General features: G+C 37.9%; 1 protein-coding gene across 3 annotated transcripts in view; it reads right to left on the minus strand.

Annotated features, from left to right (window-relative positions):
- Positions 1-10299, minus strand: part of HTT (huntingtin) — a 228883-nt gene that overhangs the window by 65624 nt on the left and 152960 nt on the right. For all 3 annotated transcript variants that reach the window (XM_069070716.1, XM_069070714.1, XM_069070719.1), the window contains 4 exons: positions 3594-3735; positions 1322-1501; positions 435-611; positions 77-153 (listed from right to left, as the gene is read on the minus strand). In XM_069070716.1, the coding sequence (XP_068926817.1) occupies positions 77-153; positions 435-611; positions 1322-1501; positions 3594-3735 (576 nt within the window). The remainder of the gene's footprint in view (positions 1-76; positions 154-434; positions 612-1321; positions 1502-3593; positions 3736-10299) is intronic.

A 10299-nucleotide genomic window follows, 5' to 3' on the forward strand; every position in this document is an offset into this window, starting at 1 on the left:
CACTCCAATTTAAATGCCTTTTATCTTTAGATACTGGGTTTTTCTTGAAGTGTTCATTTGCATTGAAAAGTATTACCTCTGAGCTAATCCACTTTTTTGAAGGTATTCCTGAATTCTATTCAGTTCTTCCACCGGTAACTGTGACATGCTGTTCTGTAGAAAACAGGGACTTACATGAACCAAAAATTTCTATACTTTTTAAAGAGGATCAAATATAACATTACATGAAATATCTTTTAAAAGGCAGGTCAAAACAAAGATAAACAGATGTGATATGCACATCAAACATAACAGGAATGAGAAATACACACAGGTTTTGGTCAGTCAGTAAGTTATCTATTAATAAGAAAATGCTCTGGATAAACACATGTAATTGTACTGACTGCACTGGCAAGTTTAAATTAGATATCAAAATCAAGAGTTTGTTTCTGTACCTGTAAGTTGGCAGCCAAAAGCATTTCTACTCGACGACAAGCAAGCGTGTCAACCATGCGAGCCAGCACACGGAATGGCGTACACAAAAGCTTGTCCACGTACAACATGAGCACAGCACCCGACTGGCTGAGGTGAATCCCCTCTAAGCATTGCAGTGTCTTCTTCAGGGTTGTTGGCTAAATTGTTGAAGAGAAGAAAAGGTGACAGATGATTTTTCATGGGTACATATTGGTACACACCTCACAACTGCTCTGTTTAAAAGTTGTAGTGGAGACTCTCTTGCTTGGGTTAGCATCAAGGTCCTCCATACCTGGGGGCTACCATAACTTCCCAGTTTTATATTAACCTCATCTGCTCTATGCTCCAGATGAACCAGATGTTCTGTATTCTCAATAAGCTCTATGCCCCTCACTTTAATGCCTTTGCTCCCCATTTTCCCTGGTCCAAGAACATCCACCCCCATCTACCTCCCATCCTTACTGTTTGCCTGAAAAATTCCTATGAAATCTTTCAAGTCTAACTTAAATGCCACCTCCTCCAAGATGTCCCTCAACTCCCTAGGCACATGGCAAGTCCTCCCTCCTGCTCTTCACAAAGCTTTCTATTCTGAACCTATCTAATATTCATGGTGATATATTATAATTATCTGTTTATGTATCACATGCTTAAAACTAGACTGGAAGTTACATAAAGGCAGGGACCATGTTCCATTTTAAAACTGTTTTTCCTCTAGCATACTAGCACAATAGTATGTACTCAGTAGGTGTTTAATAAATGTTTCCTGAATTCAATTAGAACTGAAATTAAAAGAAAACATTCTTATTATCTGAAGAAAGAACCAGAGATGTCATTATTGTTGTTATGAGTATAATGAAGATAGACTTACGGATGAAAGGTTTTCACAGCGAGACTGAATTGCCTGGATGAAAAGCCCACTAGCAGCTGAATTCCTGTGGACTGCACTAATAAAGTCTTGTACTGGAGGTTCATGGGAGAGACTGATCAAATCTTGAATATGATTCACAATAAGCCAGGTTAAATGTTCCGAATCATATAGATTCTGACACTAAAGAAAGAACACATTAATATTTTATTTTAAGCATTAATTAATATTTTATTATTAATTAATAATAATTAATGTTGTGTTATTAATAATGATTAATATTAATACATTTTCTCATTCCCAAAGCAAAAATTGATATATTTTTAATACTATATTTCTCAAAAATATCTATGGATTACAAAGAAGATTTTTATTAATGTGTAGCACTTACGTAAGCACAAAATAAAAAATTTCAGGTGTACAAAATAGATTCAATTTACAAAATCTAAAGTTTCAAGGTAAAACAATTTCAATGCTAAAGAAGGATTGTGGAAGAGTATGTGTTAAATGGCAGTAACTATAGCTGGACTGTAATGCTTCAAAACTTATAGTCCATGAAAAATGAGATATAAACATAAGGTATCAGAACGTATGAGTGTATTTTTGGCTTTGTCTAGGAAGAGCATGCCCAGACCATAAACTATGTGGATAGGAAAAGGTGCCTTGAAGGATTTTAACTGGACACCAAGAATCCTTCAAGTCCTCTAATGCCTTTACTTCTGGATCTAGAATACCTCACATTGTTCAGGTACTTTACAGTTGTGAACCTGATAGGTACTTCTAATTAGTATTACTCCAAAAGTTACAGATGAAGACACTAAGGCTTTCAGAGGTTAAAGCAACTTGTCCAAGGTCACAAAGTTATTAAGTGGAAGGGCCAAGATTCATATCCAAGTATCTGGACTCCAAGTACAATAATCTTTCTACCATACCATCACCAAGAAACTGTGCATAGGCTGTGTCTCCCAGAAAGTTGGAAAATTGTCAGCAAGAGTTAATTTTGCTTCTCAAGTAAACTTTCCTAATGAGGAGAGAATATGCTAATCAGAAAATGTGTTATTTTGTCTGGATTTCTCCTTTGCCTTAATCAAATGCTCTTACATTTGTGTATAAGATATTCAGATAATCTGACTATAAACTACTTGAGGACAAGAACTGTTGTTTTTCACCAGTGAATTCCATCATAGAGCTCACATTTCTTTTTTTCTTTTTTTTTTTTTAACAAAGTTTGTTGAAAGTGAACTTAAGGATGACAGCTCTACAGAAGAGCATAATCTGCCCTGCCCCAGAGCCAGGTGGCATCTCAAGTCTTTTCTAGTCAAAAGTTTTCAACTCAGTCTCTATGAAGGGAATTTCCAAAGGAAATCTCTAGATTTTTCTAAGTGAAAATGGGACTGATATTAACAATCAATTTGCTAAGCTAGCTATATAATACAGCCTACAAGGACAGGGATACCCATGTCTTATTTCATTTAACAATATTTACATGTTATTCCAAAACTAGATCTTTTAGATTTTAAGATCACTTATTTATATAGAAACTGTAAAAAGTGGTTTGCCCACCTCCCATCTTTTGTGTTCCTTAAATTTATTTGTCATTTTATGGTTTTTTTTTTTAATATACTGACTGTGAATAGGCAATATTAAAGAATGATGTTCAAAAGGTTTTGGGAGTAGAACAGGGTAGAAAGAAAATATATCAATCTGAATGAAAACTAGGTATAAAGAGAAATAAAAAGGCACCAACCATACCAATGAAAAAAAAACGACTTTCTGAATAACTTCTACTTAAGTTAAAATAAATTTGCTTGACTTACTAAACACTATTTAAGAAAGCACCCATGAATCTCGTTTATTTACTGTGGTTTGATGGAAAAATAAACAAATGAAAAGGAAGTACACTACAGTCAACACTCTATTATCCAAGCCAGTGAAGGGGAAAAATGGCATAAATGATCCAACACAACAGATTCTCCCCAAATCCTTCCTATTCAGGCATTATTTGGGGGAAAAAACCTATCGGTTTAATTTTTTTTCCAGGAAAAGTAAGAAAATGAATATTCAGTGACTGAGTACAGACCAATTAGGAAGCAAAAAAGAGTTGACCGTCACAAAAACTGAAGACTAAAGGCAGTCTGGGATTAAATATTCGTCAAAGGTTCTATAATCTCAAAACCACTGAATCTGTAACTAGATAACATAAGAGTTGACTGTAGGTAGGATTGGGAGTTTTAACAATACATCCCTTTATCATTCATCCAATTGTAAAACTTACAACATAATCACAGAAAAGAATGAGTGCGCCTCTTCGTACTATCTCTCTATTGCACACGCCAAGCGTGGATGCCAAGTGGGAATCCTCACCATCGCTAGACATCTGAGGGCTGAGTAGCTTCGTACTGGAAAGACTGTGCCTTCTGGAAGGAATAATATTGTTCACGGTGAGCATAATTAAGCATATTTCAGGACTAAATACAAAGATGTGACTTCAAATAGCAAGCTAGCAGAGGAATGGAAATATTAACACTGACAACAAGCATCTGCCCTGAAGATTTTTCCTCAAGGAAAAGGAGGTTAAATCTTTTTATGAAATAGGACTTTATGATATATGAAAAACTGTGATGATGCAATGAGTTATATTACCTAGTTTCTACTTCACCAAAAGGGAGGAATTATCATGACATAACTTTTACATGCTCTTGTGTTATGAATTTAAGACCTAAAATATCTAACTGACAAGATTTAAGGATAAGTAATTACATTTTCTCATTACATTTTCTTGAAAATACTGTCCCATGTGAACATGAAAATCATAAGGCATGGGCTGACATGAATACTGAACATGAAATAGTGCTTTCACTATCAGACCTGCAAAACACAATGGTTTTTTAAATTTTGTAATAACTGGGCATCCCAAAAGTCTTAATGCAGTTCTAAGTTATAATAGCTTGTTATTATTATCATAATAGCTTAAAACTGTATCAAGACTTTGGGGACACCCAGATTATTACAAAATGTAAACTGATATACAAAGTAGAATACTTTAATATTTGAAAGTTGCAGTTGATCCTTCAGGATCAAATATAAAAGCCTCTGTGTGGCTTTTAAAGCCCTTCATAAAGTGGCCCCTTTCCTACCTTTCCAGTCTTTTTCCACCTTACTCCCAAGTTGGCTAGAGGGCACCATAGGGCACAGACGTGGAGTCAAGAAGACTGGAATTCAAATGTGACCTCAGACACTGCATGACCCTGAGCAAGCCTTTTAGCCTACAACTGCTTCAACTCCCCATCTGTTATATGGGGATCATGAGAGTACCTACCTCCCAGGGTTGCTATGAGGATAAAAGGAGATAGTATTTGTAAAAACCTTAAAGCTCTATATAAATTGTAAACCTTAAAGCTCTATATAAATTGTAGCTAATAATATTTTTTCCACACACTCTGTTCTCCAATGACACTGGCCTCTTTGCTGTTCTTCCCACAAGATACTCCATGTCTCAGGTCCAGGCATTTACCTGACTGTCCCTTGTTAATGAAATTCCCCAACTTTCTTCAAGTCTTAGCTAAAATCTCACTTTCTGCAAGAAGCTTCTCTAAGTCTCCTTTAATGCTAGTGTCTGCCCTCTGCAATTTCTAACATTTATCCCACATAGCTTCAGTTTTCATATTCTCTCCAATTAAGACTGAATTTTTAGAGAGCAGGAATTATTTTTGCCTTTGTTTTCTTAGTGCTTACCAGAGCCTGGAACACAGTAGGCATTTAATAAATGCTTATTAATTTGACTTGACCTCATCACCATGCAAGTTAGGTTAGTTTTTCCTTAAAAAGCATTGAGAACATCCTCAAAACTTAGTTGGCTCAGGGGACAAATGGGCAATTCGGGCACAAAGGAACTTCCCTCACCTGGATCAGCTCTTGATGTCTTCAATGCCCCCTTCTCCCTGCTGAGTGGCACTCTTCTCCCCTTGGTAAGGGGCTGGGCCAGGCTGGCTGTGTTTCATTTCCCTCGGGCCTATGCTGCTGACTCTCCAGACTACACCACTGTGCCCCACGCAAGTCACTTCTCCTCCACCTCCCCCAGTGTTTAGCTCCCTTTCAGTTTCCCAATTAAAATATAAACTAGAGGGCAGGCACAGTTGGCACACGGCAGGCACTTAGTGTTTTCTGCCTGCCTGCCTACTATGCTTAAATAAAGCTCCTTCTGTTAACTGCTAAATAACAGGAGTTTCTCATTTTGTTTCAATATCGAACATAAACTCCTGGGGGCCTGGTCTGAGTGGGGTCCAACCCAGAACTCCTGCCTAGAAAGTGAAAATGGCACTTAAATTTCTACCCACACTATTACTACAAAGTCCTTGATTTTCAAAATTTTAAATTATTTCTGCAAACAATATTTAATTTATTTGGTCTATTTTTTTTAAAGAAAAAATAACTATAAATTTGACAAGGCCATCAATTTTCACTACTTCATTCATTTAACAAGCTTTTTTTTTTTTTTTTTAAAGCAAATGGGGTTAAGTAACTTGCTCAAGGTTACATGGCCAGGTGTTTCTGGGTGGGTGCTAAGTGTCCGAGCCCGGATTTGATCCCCAGGTCATCCCGACACTGGGGCCGGTGCTCTTACTCGCTGTGCTACCTGGCTGCCCCATTAACAAGCATTTTTAAGCACATTCTATGTGCCAGGCATTACGCTCAGTGTTGGGGATACAAAGACAAAATTTAAGGAAACAGTCCCTGACTTCAAGGAGCTTTTATTAATTAGGGGGTAATAACATGGCCACAGATAAACAAATGAAAAATAAGTACTATGTAAAGACAAAACAATTACAGAGAAGACACACCAGCACCTGGGGGAGCAGGCCTAGGCTAGGCCAGGCCTTCTGGAAGAAGCAGTACTTGAGGTGAACCTAGAATAAGCTAGAGAATCCACAGAGGAGAGGTGAGGAAAGTATGCATTTCAGCCATGGCGGGCAGATTATGCAAAACATCTCTCACTGCAGAGTCACTTGGAGATGAAGGGAAATGTAGCAGGAATAGATCACTTTGGTTGGAAGGCAGAGGGTATGAAAGATCAATGTGCAATAAGACTGGAAAGGTAGGCGAGAGCCAGAGAAAGAAGAGTTCTAAATATCAAAAAGGCAATTTGCAGCCACTGGAGCTTCCTGAGCAGGGAAGTGACATGGTCAGATCTTTGCTTGAGAAAAACCACTTTGGCTGCTAGATGAAGAACAGAATGAACAGGAGAGAGACAGGAAGGAGGGAGACTGATTTATAAGGCTATTCTAATAAACCACAATGGTATGAAGAGGGCCTGAAATAGGGTGGTGGCTATGTTAATGGAGAGAAATGAATGGATGTAAGAGAGGTTGTGAAGGTAAAACTGACAAGACCTGGGAAATACTGGATATGCTGGGTGATGGGAAGGATCAAAATGGATTATAGTGGAGAACCTCAGGAAAAAGAAAGATGGTGGTACCCTCAGTAGAAAGGAGGGAATAGGAAGAAGGAAGGGTTTACCTAGTCCTTTTTTATACATGTTGAGTTTAAGATGCCCATGTGACAAGGCAACCTGCAAGAGAAGACAGGGAGGGGCAGCTAGGTGGCACAGTGAATAGAGCACTGGCCCTGGAGTCAGGAGGACCTGAGCTGAAATTCAATCTCAGACACTTGACAGACTTACTAGCTGTTTTGACCTTTGGCAAGCCACTTAATTGCCCTGCCTTCCCTCCTCCAAAGCGAAAGAGAGAGGGAGAGAGAGAGAGACAGAAGATAGAAAACAGGAGATTGGATCAAGGATACAAGTAGAATGGCCGGCTTTGGTGACAAGGGCTGCCTCTTCATCATACTGTGGGAAAGAAGAGGATGGAGAACAAAGTCAAAGGATCTTGAGAGACAGAACAGAGAAGAAGAGAAAGCTCAAGGCAAGAGTTGACCTTGAGACCTCAATAAAGGTCATCTACTAGGATGGAAAAAGGAAGGAGTGTATGGAAAGGATGAGAGAAGAAAAGGTGTGAAACATCTGCTATAGGAATGAAAATCAATTAGGGAAAAGAAAAAGGATTGCCTTGATGCAGTAAAAGCCCAGTTCAGATAGGGTAATATATACTGGTAGAAGATCTAGTCAGCCCAGTTGTTTGCCTTCCTCCGCAACAACACACTCAAAATATTCTCATGGAACCTTGGGGTTGGAAGGGACTTTTGTTGTTCAATCATTTATGTTGTGACCGACTTCATAACTTCATTTGGGGATTTCTTGGCAAAGATACTGGAGTGGTTTGCTATTTCCTTCTCCAAGCTTATTTTAAAGATAAAGAAACTGAGGCAAACAAGGTTAAGTGACTTGCCCAGGGTCACACAGCTATTAAGTGTTTGAGGCCAGATTGGAACTCAGGAAGATGAGTCTTCCTGACTTCAGGTTGGACTCTATGCACTGTACCACCTAACTATCCAGGAAGGGACGTTAGAAGTTATCTAATCGAAATCTCTTCCTTAATGATGTAGGAATTATCTTTAAAACATGCCTGGTGATTATTTAGTGATTAGTTAGTCTCAGTTTAAACACCTCCAGTAACAAGGAACCCACTACTTAAATGAATTCCATTATTTGACACCTGTAGTTATTTAAAAGGTCTTCTTTATGTTGCTTCCCTGTAATGCATATCCATTGATCCTAGCTCTCCCCTGTTGAGCTACACAGATTAAATTTAATCTGTCTTCTATACAACAGCTTTTCAAATATCTGAAGATAGCTATCATAAGCCTCCTAAATGAGAGTCATTATTATTTTTCTATCATGTTAATAGCCAATTATTAAATTAGGATTAAGGTTTTTTTTTTTCTATTTTCTCATTCAGGGACCAGCCCCTGTAGGCCAGTCAGTCTGAAGAACATTGCTAGGAGATGACATTGCTCCTTAATCTTGGACAGATCCCACTCAACTAGGAGAGCTTTCTTCTATTTAAAGTATAAATAGAATCTAATCTAAGTAAATTCTTGCCCTTAGGAAATAAACCAATGTCCTTGTACCTCTACATTGGAGTTTAAGGTGACCCAGCTCATGAAGGAGAAAACCAACCAGAGTGGTCTGGGTAGAGAAGGATTCCTTTGTCCAGAATGGCAGAGGGGGCTGAGTCTCATGATCAGGTCAAGTCTCAGCAGGAGGACAGCAGAAGCCTTTTAGCTTACCTCCTCATTGTGTCCACCCTCTCATTAACTGTTCACCAATCATGGTTGATTTTTACTTGTCTGGTCTGGGGTACCTCCTTTTCCAAAAGTATTTAAGCATTCAGTGATCTTCATGTTTTTTTGTCTTTGGTTACTAAGAGAAATCAATGACTACCAATGTATAGATTTTCAGCTAGGCTGATTAATAAATTGATTATTAATTACCCAGAAACTGTGTCTTTTCATTATCTTCTAAGTTTTCTCTCCCCTGTAGAATAAACATCCCCAGAGTCTTCAATGGCTCAGCCTTACACATAATTTCAAGTTACTTCATCTTTTTGGTCCTCTTCCTTTGAACATGCTCTATTTTGTTAAAGTCCTTAAAACATGTCACCCAAACCTGAGCAAAACATTTAAAATGAAGTCTCAAAGGCACAGAATACAATGGGATTGATACATCCCTAGCTCTGATTTGACTCCATGGAACAAAATTCAGTTGTAAAAATTTTCCCTCAACATGACAAGTCCTACATAAGTTAAGCAAATAAGGATTCCTCAGCAAGCACAACCATAAAGATAATTTTAAACAAACATTAATTATTAATGTTTTTAAAACATAAAACAAGTAGGTGCATACTTGCCAAAAGTGTTCTTTACTGTCATGGAGGTCTTGCTCAGAGTCTGAATGGGGAAAAAAAACTACCTATAGATACTGAGGTCTCCAAAAGATGCTGTTTGTGGTTCACATTTGTGTTAACTATAAAATTTGTGACACGACTTGCATTTTTCTGACACAACTTCCTCGACACAGATTTCAAACCCGAACTACAAAGATTCTTGGCTAGAGCCAAGTCTACAATAGAGCTCCATAATCACTTAAAAAATAGCAGCCAGTTAATCCATTTAGGGAAAACAAATGAATAAATATTTCAAACTAATCAGTTACATTAATGCAGCTGAATGGGCTAATCACAGAATTAGTTCTTATGGGAAACTAGGTGGAGCAGTGGATAAAGTACCAGGCCTAGAGTCAGGAAGACTCATTTTCCTGAGTTCAAAATGTCTCAGACACTTACTAGCTCTGGGATCCTGTGCAAGTCATTTAATCCTGTTTGTCTCACTTTCCTCATCTGTAAAATAAGCTTGAGAAGGAAATGGCAAACCACTCAGTATCTTTGCCAAGAAAACCCCATATGGGGTCATGAAGAGTCAGGTATGACTGAAAAAACAACTTAACAATAACATCTATCTTGGGCAAGAATTGGAGATAAGAAAATTAACTGGACCATGAAAGAAGAGGAAAGAGGTTGAACTGAATTTTAGAACTGAACAGTGATTTCAACAATTCCACAAATTTTCAATTTCTCTGAGACAAAAAAGAAAAACAAAACTATCCTATCTTTTAAACACCAATACTCTCCCAATGATGTTACGTTGCATTGAATCAGGGACTGCCATAGCTCCAAATTATCAAAACTGTCAGTGACCCACAGGGCACCAAAATGATACATGACAGCACTTGCCTGTAGAATATTTTCAATGGTAACATCTACAGTGACATTGAAGGCATTACAAAGGAAATAACCTGCAAAGGACATAGGTCACTGATTCAGTGTTTTCAGTAACCAGAGCACATGCTGAGCTGATAGTGAATTAACACCCTAATCATTTTTCACAGAAATGTCTATTTCACAATATCTTCTACAGTTTTTTCTTCAGTAGATCCTTGGCCTCACTGATGTAGCTATTCCTTTTCTTTCTCTCTTTCTCTCTCTCTTTCCTTCCTTCTCTTTCTTTTTCTTTTCTCTCTCTCTCTC

Source organism: Petaurus breviceps, unplaced genomic scaffold (assembly GCF_028583685.1).
Source record: "Petaurus breviceps papuanus isolate PSGF00001 unplaced genomic scaffold, PetGlider_PUasm1.0 140, whole genome shotgun sequence".
Taxonomy (NCBI): domain Eukaryota; kingdom Metazoa; phylum Chordata; class Mammalia; order Diprotodontia; family Petauridae; genus Petaurus; species Petaurus breviceps.